This window comes from Trichoplusia ni, chromosome 2 (assembly GCF_003590095.1).
Source record: "Trichoplusia ni isolate ovarian cell line Hi5 chromosome 2, tn1, whole genome shotgun sequence".
Classification (NCBI taxonomy): Eukaryota; Metazoa; Arthropoda; class Insecta; order Lepidoptera; family Noctuidae; genus Trichoplusia; species Trichoplusia ni.
The window spans coordinates 10,225,524-10,241,600 of NC_039479.1; the positions used below are offsets into that span (position 1 = coordinate 10,225,524).

The 16,077-nt window shown below is 34.2% G+C and overlaps 1 protein-coding gene across 1 annotated transcript in view; it reads right to left on the reverse strand.

Annotated features, from left to right (window-relative positions):
* Positions 1-16,077, reverse strand: part of LOC113506960 (cholecystokinin receptor type A-like) — a 94,108-nt gene that overhangs the window by 30,211 nt on the left and 47,820 nt on the right. The window contains exons 5-6 of the mRNA XM_026889809.1: positions 15,568-15,750; positions 1,248-1,360 (exon numbers count right to left, since the gene is read on the reverse strand). Coding sequence (XP_026745610.1) covers positions 1,248-1,360; positions 15,568-15,750 — 296 coding nt within the window. The remainder of the gene's footprint in view (positions 1-1,247; positions 1,361-15,567; positions 15,751-16,077) is intronic.

The following is a 16,077-nucleotide window of genomic DNA, read 5'->3' on the forward strand; positions in this document are numbered from 1 at the left end:
ACATTAAATTATACATTCAACATTCAATCAATATATTGATTTACAGAAAACTTTCTTCAAGGCACGTACTCTATTATTAGAGTTCCGAACTAGAAGGTTAAAAATGGAATCTGATTATAAAGACTCTCCTTCTTGTCTGTCTGACACTTCGCCTTATATCATGAGCATCAGTAGCTAGATAGTTTTAACGTTCCAGAATCATGTATTTCTTTGGCCAACTTTTGTTGCGGTAAAAAGAACAACTTTTGTTGCCTGAAAGTAGGGATGATTTTTTCAGTTTCTGTCTTGTAGTATACTGTATAACAATGGATACGTAGTTTTTGATTAGTCCCGATAGCATAAATTGGTCAAATTAAAGTGAATAAAATTTATGCGTGACGGTAAGATTATTTTACTTTATTCTTACGTCACAAGCCCCTTCTTCTAAACTTTAAAGCAGTTTATCGTTACCAATTACAGTTTTTCAGAGAAAAGAAAAAAAATAAAAATGATGTCTAATATTTTTCAATTGGACTAAAGCGATTTTTCGCCAGTCGTTATTTTGTCTTATTTGAACGGAACTCTCAGCCACAAATCCGTTTTGAACTTGACCGGGTTTACATAGTAGGTACTGTCCAGTCAAAGAGTGAATAGATTCATAAACATACATTCAGAGCACGATTCTTATTCCATACATATTAAGTTTGAAAATGCCGTCGAAACGTGATACATTGTTTCTCTTCAGTTTTTATACTATTTGTTTTATATTAGTTTGAACACCACTCTCACACATCAGTTGATATTACAGAATAAGGTAAATGTGAGTCAAATAGATTTTCTTTTTAAAAACGATTCCAGTATTAAGGATTTAATCCTTGTGTCGCAGAGGCTTCACTCACATTCAAGTCACATGCAGACTTAGGAATCTGGATGTTTTTGAACTTTTTTTTATTAAATTCATATATGATATAATATCATTCGTTCATAATATTATACATAGATGACGCTTTCCCCACATTTTTATACACTCACTTTTCTTGTTTCTTTGCTCGTTCCAGTTGGATTTTTGCAACTTAATTTTGAGGCAATTTTTGATAAGCTATCAGGCTGAAATTTTCAGGGCAGCCTTAAACCCGATGACAATTTACAACTATAAAAACGGCTAGACCGATTTTGATAAAATTTGAATGGAGTGACATTTAAAAACGTGGGTTTTTAGATTTTTGAAATCTATTCATTTTTGTTTTTCAAAAGGTATATTGACTTACTTTTTGTGGTTTCTTGGGGTACCACTTCTTGCAGCAAATGTCAGCTGAGTTGCTTTTGATCATCGGCGTTGTGGGTATCAGCTGATTGCTCTTGAAACTGTTTTGTCTGGATACTGTGGACAAACAGAGAAAATATTTTTTAAATTAGACCAGTAGAGGAACAACTAAGTGTCTTACTTAAAAGTCACGCTTTTCTATCGGGATTGCCCGACTATTTGTGGACTCAACCGGAGTCCATAATTAAGAGCTGACGTCCTAGCGGCTACCTAGACCTACGATTTAAAGTAAGGTAAGGATGGGATCTACTTATGTGTTTTAAGAAAATCATCAATATTGTGAAATCACGTGTAAAAAAAAATCTTCATTCCGGCTGTAATTGGTAGAAAAAGGTTAAAACTTTTGAACCGAAAACGTCTTATAATCACTTGAAACAACACGCTCTCATGCAACCATAATTTATTTGTAACAAAGCATCACCTGCAATAAAGCAATGTTGGCAAATTGCTGACGTAATTATAACATTACAAATCCAACGCGCATGAGTTCGTTAGAATTTGGTGGAAAACCCTGCCGCTAAATATAATTGGGAATACGAGTATAATTACATTAATTCTCATTTGTGGCCCACAAATATGTATGAAAAGTTGTTTATCATGTTACGGTGATAATACAGTTGAGCATTTACCTGGAACAGAACAATGAGTCTCTCACTGCAATGTTTTAATGTATCACGATTAAACAAACCGAATATTTAGTCGAGCCTTTATATGAACACGAGCTCTCGATTAAAAAAAAACAAGCCAGCTCACTCACCGGCTGCGAATAATTCACTGAGGTCCGAGCATTCGCATAAATGTTACATTATATGTTAAGCCCATCCTCAGAATTGTAGATATATGTTGGTATGTACATATACACAATTAAAAAAAAGGATTTGTAACTTGTTTTTCCTTTAATATCTTGCCAATTAAGTTCCAATTAAAATATTGTTACTCTACAAAAATAATTTCTAGGGCTTTTGATATAGCAATATTGTTGCAAAAATTCGCGTGAAATGAAATCAAAGCTATCCACTCCATTATTCCTAGACATTTTCCTAAAGAATAATCCGTCAAGCTGAGACACATTTGTAAGTAATTTGAAACTCCACACTCAACACCAGATGTGGCATATTACTGCACTCGTGTTTTTACGAAACTTTTTCTACGAAGGACCTACTTTTTGTTACTACGTGTCTAGGTTTAAAAAGTGACAGCTTACTGGTAACATTGGACTTGCCGAAACGAAAATTGGAATCAAAAGACGCAAATTAGATTTTGAAATTGTGATTGTGAGCACTAGCTAAAATCTTTTTTTTTAGATAGTAACTGTCGTGAGAATGATTCATTATTAAATGATGTAACGGTTTACTCACGCGTATTTATCGGGGTAGCCCGACTAGTTTCGGACCCAACCGGAGTCTAATCATGAGCAGACGGGCGGGATCGCGAGTCGAGTCGAGTTCGACTCGCATCATTTAATAGTTAAAATCTGTCGTAAGCTTGATAAAATTAGGAAATAAATAAATTATAACATAGGAAAATAGTAAAGTAAAACATTGCAAGGAAACCGACACACCTAGAATATTTCAACGGTATATTTGTATATGACGTCAGAGATATGCAATTTAAACTCTGACACCAGGTTGGAAAACAACCTTACGATAAAAAGAGTATAGCTGAGTCACTTATACAGCCTGCTACCGGAGACTTCACTACTTAAAATATGTGGTTAATTGAATATCAGTGCACTAGACATAGAATATCAGGACATATGTTTATATTGTACCTTCATTTAACTATATTACATAATATTTTGAATATTGAATACTAAGGCTTCATATTTCACTAAATTAATTAGATAATATTTTCAAAGAATAACAGATTATATAAACGTCACGTATTAAAAAACCTCTATCATACTTTTATAAGAGAATTTTAACAGGTAGTTATAACTAAACTAAATACGAGACAATTCTGGGAAACTGTCAAAACTCAAATAAATCAAAATTAGACTAACAAAATAAAACCAGATTTTTATTTGACGTTACCAAATATGAAATAAAAATATATTTATTTCGAACTATGTAGCTTTTATTCGTATATCCGCTATCATCCCTAACGGATTTGAGGCATCGCATATGGAAATGGTTAGAAAGATATTTATTTTGAACAAGCTGTTGCCCGCGACTGCGTCCGCGTGGTTAGAAGATATAAGTTATGATTTATACCTGCCATATTTTCTTCACATATTCCATGGTACCTTCGCTCCTTTTATTCGCAGCGTGATGGTATATAGCCTATAACCTTCCTCAATGAATGGTCTATTCAACACCAAAAGATTTTTTCAATTTGGACCAGTAGTTCCTGAGATTAGCGCGTTCAAACAAATAAACTCTTCTTCATCTTCTCTTGTATATTAGTATAGATAAACTTATTTTTCTTATGCAATGGCACTTTCTAAATCATTCAAAGTAGCTCCTAACAGAATGTTTCTTGACAAACGTTAAAGTTACATTTCACTGAGCACCAAAATGGCGAATCACTTTACGAAGTGACAGGTCAAGATCACGTCATTTGTCAATAATAAATGTCATAAACAAGTTTACTATTCAATTTGTCGTTTTCTATGTGTTACTGTGGCTTTCAGTAAACATAAATTAATCAATCAACTGAGCCCATCCTGGTACACAGTTGGAGATAGGCCTCCCGCTAATTCTGCCAGAAAACCCGGTTCACACCCACCCCTTCAGAGACAGCTACGTACCTTTTTAAGTCATCGGTGTCTTACACTAAGTCTGAAGATTCGTGGTCTCCGTTTCTCTCTCCTCCTAGTGACGCTTTTTATATCGACATGACACATCACATGTCAATGAAAAGCTAATTCTAAAACGTATAGTAGAATCCGTGAAACAATACTAAATATCAGCAATATTGATAACATCGTAAAACAATATTTATCGAATCAGTTTACTGTCTTCCTAAATTATATTCACTGAGCCATGAATTCATGGAAATTAATATTAATACTGATTTGATAAGGTTCAGGGACAAGGTAACATGAAATATTATTTATTGCAAAGATAATACGTATATCAAACATTTGCAAGAACTTGAAGTATTTATACCAAACTTAATGTCAGTCCAGACGCTTTGATAGCCTTAATGTTACGAATGCAGGACTTCTAAGTCAAAGGTCCGATACCAACTTATTGAATGTTGCGTGCGTTTTAGAAGATCATAGCTTCTGTGTTTCGGTAGACACGTAAAATATGCCCTGCGCTTGATCGTTTTCCGGCCGTGTCAGATTACCGGTTCAGGTTTGTACTTAAACTTGTACATTAAAGCTAACCAGCCAGCAATTAAAACTTGATAATAGATAGAATGTTACTTTAATATCTTCATTCTATTTGTTTGTTTTTTAAATATTGGAATATTCATACCAACTTCATTAATACTAATTATGTTTTGACGACCTCCGTGGTCGAGTGGCGTACGCACCGGTTTCAAGGTGTCGCTAGCTCTGAGGTCCCGGGTTCGATCCCCGGTCGGGTCAATGTAAGAATTCTTATTTCTACATTGTCTCGGGTCTGGGTGTTTGTGGTACCTTCGTTGTATCGAATTCCATAACACAAGTGCTTTAGCAACTTACTTTGGGTTCAGAACAATGTATGTGATGTTGTCCGCATTTATTTATTTATGTATCTTCATCTCTGCACAAAGTTGGGAAACGTGCCCATCGTGCTTATCGATTTTAAAGGTCCACAATTGTCACGTCGAAAAACTTTACCACATGCAATGAAATACTTGATACAAACCCAATGGTACGTGATTTTAATCAATATGATAACCTATGCACTTCTCTCTATATCAATTATTCATAGTGCAAGCTGGCTCTCTATTAGTCAGCTTTTAGATCATGAGTGTTTGAAGGTAGACCAACCTTTGTGAAAGCAAAACGCCGCTTCATACATTGAATGCAAGATCCAGACATCAAATTAACCTACAAACTCAATGCCTTGTCGTTTAGGTTCCAATTGAATTTCAACCATCGGTATTTTATTCATTGAAAATCTGAAGCAAAAATCGTACGTAGCATCAGGTATGAATATAGAGCATTCAGAGCTATTAGAACGAGAAAACTCACCGTAGGAAAAAAATTGACAAAGAAAATGGAAGGAAATTGAGAAATTGCTGAAGAAAACATTTATATACATTTTTATGAATTTCATCGTGCTATATACACTATTAAAAAATAAAACCTTCCTCAAGGTCTTCATCTATTTCTAATTTTAAACTGTTAATTATAAAAGAAGGTCTCACACACCTCCCACAGTGGCCATTAAATTCCCTTTCAATCATACTCCAACAACTTCCTCAATCGACAGATCAATGTTTTTCCCATCTCAATAGAAGGAACCGGGCAGCGTTAACAATGCTAGACAACTACATTCAGTTCCACGACCCGCGTCAGCTGGAACGAACAATACCTCGCATTACTCACCGCTGTTAACTGGGATGAGGTTTTTGGAACAAGCGGAACGCGGAAGCTTCGACTTAAACCCACAATTCAAACTGATTGAGGTTTCCTGTCTTCTGAATAACTTATTTGTGAAATTTACGGGAAGTATTCACAACTATTTGAAATATAGATATTATGTAACTGTAAAGGCCCGAACTACTGTTACAAGATTTATTGACTTTGAATGTTAAAGTCTGAACCAATCTGAAGTATGATCATCGTTTATATTGGAGTTTTACCATTCAATTGAGGTTTAAGTAAACTCTAATGGTAAAAGCTATATTTTTTTTTTATTTTTACATTTTCCGAGTCGTGTTGATAAGCTCTAAGATTTACTGGTGAAACCAAAGATTTATGAATATTCGGGGTATTATAGAAACATATGCATGTATGTATAAAACATACTTTTAAATCAATATTGTTGAACAAATAAATGCAATTAACCAAGTTGAATCAGCCGGTTAAGCCACGAACTTTTGGTCAACTATTCACCTGAACAGTTGATTTTCCACAAGCATTCAATGCATTAATTAAATAAAATTATTTCAATAAATTCACGTCGATTGGTAAAACACTGCAAAGGGTGTAGAAAAAAGATGTAGATTGACCATCACATAATTTAAACACTGTTAATTATATCAATGTGATAATTAAGCTCAATATTTTCTACGCGTAAAGGTTCAATATTTTACAGTGTAAAACGTAGCAGGATTAATCTATAGTCCGAAACGATTCGGGCATTTATATGAAATTCGATGTATAGAAATTTACAAAACAAAAAGCGACCAAGCCAGTTGTGTCATGGAGTTTAGACGCCGATTGTGTGAAATATTCGCGCTTACTGTGACTTATGGACCTTCCTCCAATATCCTTGACATATCTCTTAAAATTCTGGGCACGAAGGTTCAGAATATAGGCCTTTAGCTCAAACAAATACGAAAGTCCTTGTATTTGTATATTAGCCTGCTTTAATCTGGAAATTCGTCACATAAACGCCGTTTATTGCTGTGAGTAAGTGACTGTGAATTTGTGGTTTCGTTTGAATTTCGTGAAGTGGTTTTGGTAATTTTTCTCAACGATAATATATTATGTTGCATTTCCGATTACAGGGGTAATTCACAGAAAAAGGATTATTATTTTTCATTTTAAGCCTAAATCCTCAAATAAGCTTAAATTCTTAAAATGACAGTCAAAGAGAATAGTAATTTTATTTTACCTCAAAGTATTGTAACGGTTTTTGAACATGGGAGAATCTCTCAAATAGAATATTTAATAATAATCCGAGCTTCAGATGTGCTTTTATATGTATAAAGGCTTATGGTTTTTCTCTCGAGGTAGGTTTTTATGCTAGTAAACTTAACCATACTTGAAATCCCGACTAAAATTCGATCATTTTAGTCCTCGTGTAATAATAACTATCGTGAGAATGATTCATTATTAAATGATGTAACGGTTTACTCACGCGTATTTATCAGGGTAGCCCGACTAGTTTCGGACCCAAATGGAGTCCTTAATAATATAATAAAATACACGTTATTTTTTTTTTAAATCTATTTCTAAACAGAGCTGGTACATGTTTCACTTAAATTCAAGCTTTTAAAAAATAAAAATAAATATCTATCGATAACTTAGGGGCCTTCTATCTCGACTATTTCTTCTTAAAGTAAAACTGGTGCTGTTGTGTGAGCAATGTCCACTCTACACGACATAGAACGGTATCTCGCTTCGACAAGTAAGTCAGCTTTACTTTATAGATAGTGGTCTTATTCAGTCACATCTAACAATGTACACCTCTAACATGGCTGTCAACGCATTCGCAGAACTAATTTCAAATCAATTAACCCGCACTCTATGCCTCTATCAGATTATTGCTTGAGACGAGGTTGGAACAATCATATAGAAGATTTTTTATAATTATGTGTACTAGATGTCCAGACTATAAAATTGAACGTCAAAAAGACACGACGCAAAATGAAAAAAAAAACAAATTACGATCCCGGTACACGTTAGCAAAGTAAGTATTTTAAAGTTTTGTCTGTTCTTATGTGGAGTGCAATAAAGAATATTCTACCTTTCTGCCTACCTATCTATTTTGAATGCATTCTGATCGCGAAAATTTCAAATACCATTTATTGAAATGAAGATATTCCAAATTCTCAATAATATTACATATTGAAGAAATATCTGGTAACATTAAAGAGGATAACACTACTTACCAAGAAATGTAAAATTCCAAATTTCAGCTCATGTCAGTGGCACATAAACGTATATCGAAGAAGCAAGAAATCAATATAATTCACCTCTCCCATTCCAAATTCAATGTAGTTGCATGTAACTGCTGGGAAATAGACAGCATAATAATTTGTGGTTGCTGAACAGTTGCGGGATTCCAAAACGAAGCTTCTACGTATTTAATTGACCCGAATGCGGTAACATCTCTACGAGGATAACTTGAAGGACCATTGAATCGTTCCGTCAGGGAAACGTCCCATTTCTCTATCACATACCGGAATTATATAATAACTAGCTGTTGCCCGCGGATCCGCCCGCCACAAATTGAAAATGATCACAATGGAATTTAAAATTGGGATGAAAACTACCCTATGTGTTAATCCTGATTATACACTATCCAGGTTTCGTCTAAATCTGTTAAGTGATTTTTGTGTGAAAGAGGAACAAACATCCATACATACAAACTTTTGCGTATATGATATTAGTAGGATCGACATTGTACGTGAGAGCAAAATTAATTCAATTTCCAGTAAATGATCCAAATTCCTTTATCCAAGAAACCTCTTCAACCAGTTTGCAGCCTAGTACTTAGAATGGACGTAGCCGATGGTACTGAAAAAGCCCTAAACTAGGAATTTCCCTGAAACTTTGATTTTATAGGGTAACATGTTTGAAACGTTCAGTTTTGCTGCTAAAACGACCATTTACATAATCGTGTGAAAATCCTGTCCTACAGATCTTGGATGATTGAATAAATTTGCTGCCATTAGATAACGTGTATACCATTTGGTAGATCATTTACTCTATTGAACTCTGAAAGCCTACATCAAGATAGGGATTTGTATTCATTGATTTTATACGTGCGATGATTACTGAATACTACCAATGTTATATTGAAGCGGAAGTTTATTTTGCCTAGAAAATTATTGGCAAATGGAAAAAGAAAGTGCAGCAACGAAGAAGGAGTGAATTCAGGTATTAGTTGTAGAGAATGAAAGGGGAGAAAAATACCCTTATTGCTTAAAGTTTGTTTCATTTGCCAACATTGTTTTCAGTATTTTTTTTCAGATTTAGTCGTGGAAGGAGTTTTGGATAACTTGTCCAGCAGTGGGACGAAGTAGGCGAAATAAAAAATAACATAATAGTGATATAATAAGTACTCTCTGTACTCATAAAGTTATCCTATTAACAATAAAGACAAGACATAAAACTACACGTTTTTTTCTTTACTAAAATAAAAGAAAAACGATAAAAACAAAGTAAAAAAATACAGTGCTTAGCAAGAACAAGTTTCATGGAAATAATAAAATTTTCGCGATATGTCAAATAAGATTTACGAGGGTGTGACATCATCGGCAGCTGGGGTAACATTCCTAGATTTTTAGGGTTTCCTAATAATATTAACGGAACGCTCATAAACTTCTTGTTAAAAATTTTATACCAGCATAAAACCTTTTTTGTTATATTATAATAAGTATTTTTTGCGTAGGCTTTAGCGGAGGTTTAAGACGATTTACAAGATGTATTAATTCCATAAAATTTTATTTTTAACTCACTTAAAAAAGAGGGAGGTTATCAATTCGGCTGGTATGATTTTTTCAAGTAGGTGTGTAGCGATTAAACCAAGACGTCTGGTCCAATTTGCGTCTTTTTTCGGTTAAATATAAACTTAAGAAAGGCGATCCTGAAAAAGCGTTGATAATGCGCAGATAAACAACCAACTTACGAAATCGCAATAATTAAATTAAATTCTATAAACTGAAGAAGAAAATATTAATTTAAAACTCAGAGGCGTTATTACAATAACATAATGAAAATATCAACCGAGACATTTTGGTAACGCGTAGGCGAGGCGTTGTCAATCAGACTGTATTATTATTATTGCGCGGCGGTCTGGATAAGGATATCAAAATAACAGTGTAGAGGCGTTAACGAATACCTACGCACTAGTTGGGATTGTTTGTTCTATTTCATTTAAGACTAGCTGTTGCCCGCGACTTCGTCCCCGTGGGTAGAAGAGATAAATTATGATTTACATATACCTGCCCTGTTTTTTTTCACATTTTTAATTGTATCTTCGCTCCTATTAGTCTCAGCGTGATGGTTTATAGCCTAAAGCCTTCCTAAATTAATGGTCTATTCAACACAAAAAGATTTTTTGGACCAAAGATCAATTTGGACCAGTAGTTCCTGAGATTAGCGCGTTCAAACAAACAAACTCTTCCGCTTTATATATTAGTAAGTATAGATTAGAAGTTCTTTGTCGAATAGATGTGGAAGAGGTTGCACTGCAGTTCAGTTTTAGTCAGTAAGAGTTTGATACTACCCACTGCCTAGGAGCTGTGTCCATGAGGATTCTCTGGGCTAAACGAAAAAAAGGGGCAATCCTTATTGAAAGAGCAGTAATCGTCTCGGCTATTCGTGCTCTTTTAGTGTGCCCTTTAGAGTATTTGTTCGGATTAAATGGTGGTGATATACCTACTACTTTCTTACGACTACTACTACCTTCCTACCTGGTGACGTTCGATATTTTTATTGCTTCCGTTATAGTATTAGTTATTTTATCACGCCATATTAGCTTCTCAAAATTCTAACCCTACGTAGACAAAGTCGCGGGCACCAGCTAGCAAAATTATGTATTACATGTGTCATGAAAATTCTAATTTCAGCAGAAACATTCCGTTATTGTTACAATTAATTTGATGAATTGCACGTCCCAATGACACTTGTTAAAACAACTGAACACCTTTTGTTTTAATAAAATACTTGAGTTTTCTTTACAGGACTTGAGTTTGACCCCTGTTTCAATTTAGTAGCACTGCGTTTGTAGAGAACAAAAATACAAAGATAGAACATTGAACTCAACTTGTTGACGCTTTTATTAAATTATATTTTTTTTATTAATTTTCTTTCTTATCATGAAAATAGAAAAGGATCAAAATCAATTAACTTTTAAATATGCTTTTAAAACAAAAAGTGCCTACTCAACTTTGGCTTTGATTCTTAAACTAACAAACACAATGAAGCAAATCGATACATTTATCTAACATCATGAATAAAAAAAGATTTTTCGTTTTCTTAGAAGCTTTTAACATAGTTTGGGATCTTCAGTATCAATTTGAGTGTCGGTCACTTATGATAATGGGAGTTTGCTCTCAGTCTAACGACATTAATTAATTAACAGGCGAATGTCCAGGTTGTGTAAAGGTTAGGACAGGCTTCTAGATGCAGTTACTGAATGGAGATCAGACTAAAGGCAGTCTTCCTATCAGATTTGCGTTGAATGAACTTAATATGCAGTGAGATGGTACAAAGGGGATAGGTTAAACGGGTGCCTTGCAATCTGCTAAGTAATCGCTGATGTGACAGGGACCTCAAGTCTCTGAGGTATGGTATAGCACATATTAGTATGGTGAAATATTGTCTTACAGGAGTACGTTTTTTACCATTAAGAGAGCAATTCGATGTATATTCCTAGTAAATAGAATGATGAAAATTATTTGGAAGTTATATAGCTTTTCAAAACTACGTTACGTCTAAACGGATGCAACTACTGGAGGAAACTTATTATCTGACCTCCTCAACCCAGTTACCCGGGCAACAGGCTACTTCTTCGTAAGACTGGTTGTGTAGTTTTCTAGCTTCAGTTTCTGCGTATAGACTCTTATCGATTAGGAGAAACTCGTTTAAATGGTCAATCATCCAGGAGCCGCTCACATAAACCGTCGCTAATTATTTAGCTTCGAACTACTCCTCGCTGTATTCAACAATAATATTGAGTGATTTAAGTTTGTACATATAATTATGTCTACAATCATGCCCTTTCCATTATACCTAAGCCTGGGTAATATAGCTAAGTTTTCACAATATTTTGAAACACTAACAAAATTTAACAACACACCGCTAAATCAACGATAATTAAGTCTACAAGAACCCTTGTCAGCATAAAATTATAATAATTTGACGCTCAGCTCTCCGAAACTCTGTTGTTGATGACTTTGAGCGGTCTAGATCTAGGTAACGTCAGCAACAAACTTTGGCAACAAGCCTACACAACAGAACTACTTGAACCGAACCAGAACTTACAAAACAAAATGCGAACACATTTATTTATTAAGAATTTCATTAATTGAGTGTTTTTTTTCTGACCATACTTGTTTGAGCTTCTGAGTGTGAAAACATGGCTTTGTTGACTAAAACAATAACTGTGTCAATCCGATTAGGTAGGGAGCTGGAAATAATACTGATTTGTTTATTCGCAACGTTGACGGCATTTACAATTTTGTATTTAAATTATGATGAGAATCGAGTATTAATCATAATACTCGTAAGCCTTGTCACATCGTACTCATTCAAAATGGTATTGGTTTCGTGCGGAATTCATGGTGCTGAATGCGCCATAATTGTATATAACTTTTTAAAGTATTATTATTGTAGAAGTAAAACATATGATAGTGGCTGTCCCGCATCTATTAAATAGTTTGTATAGATATAGCCATTTTAATTCGAATGGGTTGAACTGGCTTCCAATTAACTTAATGTAATAACAGCCAAGCCTTAACTAACAATAATCTCTATTTATGCTACAACAGAGAGAGATATAAAGAGTGATAAAACTTAATTCTTCTCAAATAATTTATTTCCAAAAACAAAATCCAAAAGTTTTTATTTCAAAAAGGCCGTTTTCCAGACGATTGAAATACGTTATAGATGTTCTAAATTGTTTTTAGAACTTTAAATAAGAGCATTTGAAAATTTTGCCTCTGATTTCAGCATAGAACTTAAGCAGCTTAACAGAATACCTATCTCATCTAAAATGGAACTGTAATAAGGTTTTATTAACGGGTGAGGACTTGCAGAAGACGTTCGTGTCAGTGCAAACAATTCCACCCCCTTTTAGTCAAAGAAGATATTTCAGTCTATAGCGTGATATCTATACTCTATACTATACTAATATATAAAGCTGAAGAGTTTGTTTGTTTGTTTCTTTGTTTGAACGCGCTAATCTCAGGAACTACTGGTTCAAATTGAAAAATTATTTTTGTGTTGAATAGACCATTCATCGAGGAAGGCTTTAGGCTATAAACCATCACGCTGCGACTAATATGAGCGAAGATAGGTACAGTGGAAAATGTGAAAAAATAGGGCAGGTATAAATCATAACATAATATCTTCTACCCACGGGAACGAAGTCGCGGGCAACAGCTAGTAGGTAATAAAGTTTAAGAGACAAATTCAAAGTGTTGGAAAGTAATTTGAAGTTCCAGTTTTCAGTTTAAAGTTCGATGTTTATATCCCAAAATAGCTTCTGCAGTAGCTTGTTTTCAATGTGATCTTGTATATTTATTTATGAGAAATCATTAATTGTATTTTAGTGTCTATTGAAAATGTTTTAGCAAATGAACATAATCTTTCAGCTGTTTTGAATACAGTTATACTTTCAACCTATTTTGAAAAATCTGGCAAACATTATTCCACGTTGCTTCTTTAAAGTGTCTCTTTAAGTTGCTGTTCGGTTACCCTAATCAGTCCGTGGCGGATAAGGTTGTAGTTTGTTTTTGTTTCTTAAGTGGGTTTTATCTTAGACAACGACTATTCTTGCTTAGTGCCGTATGTTTTTGTAAAATTTTGTAGAAGTCAAAAAACTATCCCTTGGCAAATTTTAAAATTAATGACCTTTCATAAAGTACCTCTAAGAAAAGGCGCGTATTCATTTTTAAAAGGTCGGTAACGCACTTGTGCCTCCTCACGTGTACAGTTCCGGGTGTCCATGGGTGGCGTTAATGGCTTAATATCTGGGAATCCGTTTACTCATCTGCCCCAATATCATTAAAAAAAAATCGGCTTCAAGCCTAATTGAGAATTGAGGCATTCGTTTATGCAACCTCTGTATCTCAAAATGCGTCATAAATGGAACACTATTTAAATTTCTACTTATCAAGAACACTGAATTGTCTGTCTCATTGGAAATTGATGTAGTTTATACGGTAATTGCTCGTATACTTGGCAGTCCGTGAAATCCAATATCAGTTAACTACGCGTATACGAGAATCATGAAGACACAATGCTTTTAACTTAACATAAAAGTCTGTTATATCATTTATTAACTGTCCAATATTTCCTCATGGAAAATTGAATTAATTTTCAGTAAATAGAAAACAATTTAATTCTACTTCAGAAATCCATATCGCCCTAGTGCTGGAAATCAAAATGCCGTGACATTTAATAAGGAAATTCTGCCGCATAGAGAAATAAATCACATTCTGTGTCGTTTGAGGAATTATATCCGGTATGTTATAGAGTTTGCTACAGCGAGACGGGAGTTACCAACGTTATCAGCTTTTACACTTTCCGTAGGCGCTCAATAAGCGTATATTTATTATATTATATTTTTTATTATATTGTATTTGAAATAAAAAACCTATCCCACAGTAGGGAACTTAATCCTTGTGTCGCGGATAGATTCACATACATTTAAATCACATGTGAACAAATACCTAAATACGAGGATCGAAACCGCCGAACTTCGCTTACAGTGAGTTTGATATAGTGATCTTTACACCCGACTATCCATGCCGTCAAAAAAAACGTCACATCAGCGATAACCCACACAATACGCCTGTTTGTAAAGTTTCCTCTATAGCATTGGACCTCATTGAACACTACGCTAACGCGAAGCAGATACAACGGAATTATGTCAGACGTCGTTGTCAATGAAGAGTGAATGAACGTAAACCTCAAAGGAAAATTCAAAAAGCGTGATGGACGTAACACATCACAGCAAAATGTCGGATATAACCTCGAACAACAAAATGTTAATATGAATGTGGGTTAACATTTATTTTGGTAATTAAATTATGCTTCATATTTCCATCTGGAAAAGTGACAATTGAAATGGTCACATAATAATACTTTGATTTATCATTATTTGTACGTTGGTGGGTTGACATTCGTCGTAATTTTGGTTGGGAATAAAAGTCAAGTATAAATTGCCATAATATTTTTTGTATCTTAATTTATAAGTTGTTGTTCGTTAATTAAATTAACATGCACTATTGTGACAAAACCGAGTATGACACGGACACAAACAGACTCCCAAGAACTCATTATTTAGAGTAGCTATTCCTCGTAGAGCAGCTAGTTTTTACATACACGTGCAAGATATAAATAAGCATCTGTTTTGTATTTCAATTCAAGTGATAAATTCATTTTACTTTAAACACTAAGATTATTAACAAAAACTTACAAAAACAGAAAGAAGAAAATATTAACCATTAAACATGAACCGCTCAACAGAAATAAGACCTGAAATTAATCTAAGTTAAACTGTTTAATATTAAAATTGAGATAAAAAAATGACAATTCAAAGAAATGACAGCTACTTTACGGTAAATAAAGTATAATAATCATGGAAAAAAATTAAATACAGAAAATTTGAGAACCTTTTCGTATTTGAAGTCGGTTAAAAAGGTTATGTTAAGCCTTCATATTAAATACTTTCCACTAAAGACTAAATAAATAAACTTACAATGTCGTTGCCACTTGAAGTTATGTTGTATCTCGTGCCTCATCCCTCTCCAGAGCTTGGTCACGATCAAGCAGTACGCGAAGGACATGATGAAGAAAGGCACCAGCAGCAGCCCGCCGTCCAGACCCAAGTTGAATGCTCTCTCCAACTCTAGACTCGTCCATACTTCTCGGCACTTGAAAGCTGGGAAAAGAAGATTTATTAGTGAAAATTTTAAAATGTGAAAGAAACACGGACCATTTGTCATATGAGATGGGAGTATGTTGATCAAAATTTAATATGGAAAGGAAATTTGAATACGCCTACAGTCTAATTTTATCGATAAAATTACATTTAGAATCGTGATTTGGAGTCCGACTTCTTATTAGATACTATTCTGATCTCTGTTTTTTATTTAGGCATTGCCTACAAGAGTTTTAATTTTGGATTAATAACTTGTTCACTTAACCCTATTTCTGCGGACCGTCTGTCCATCAACAGACTATATCTCAAGAAAAGTGATTATAGAGT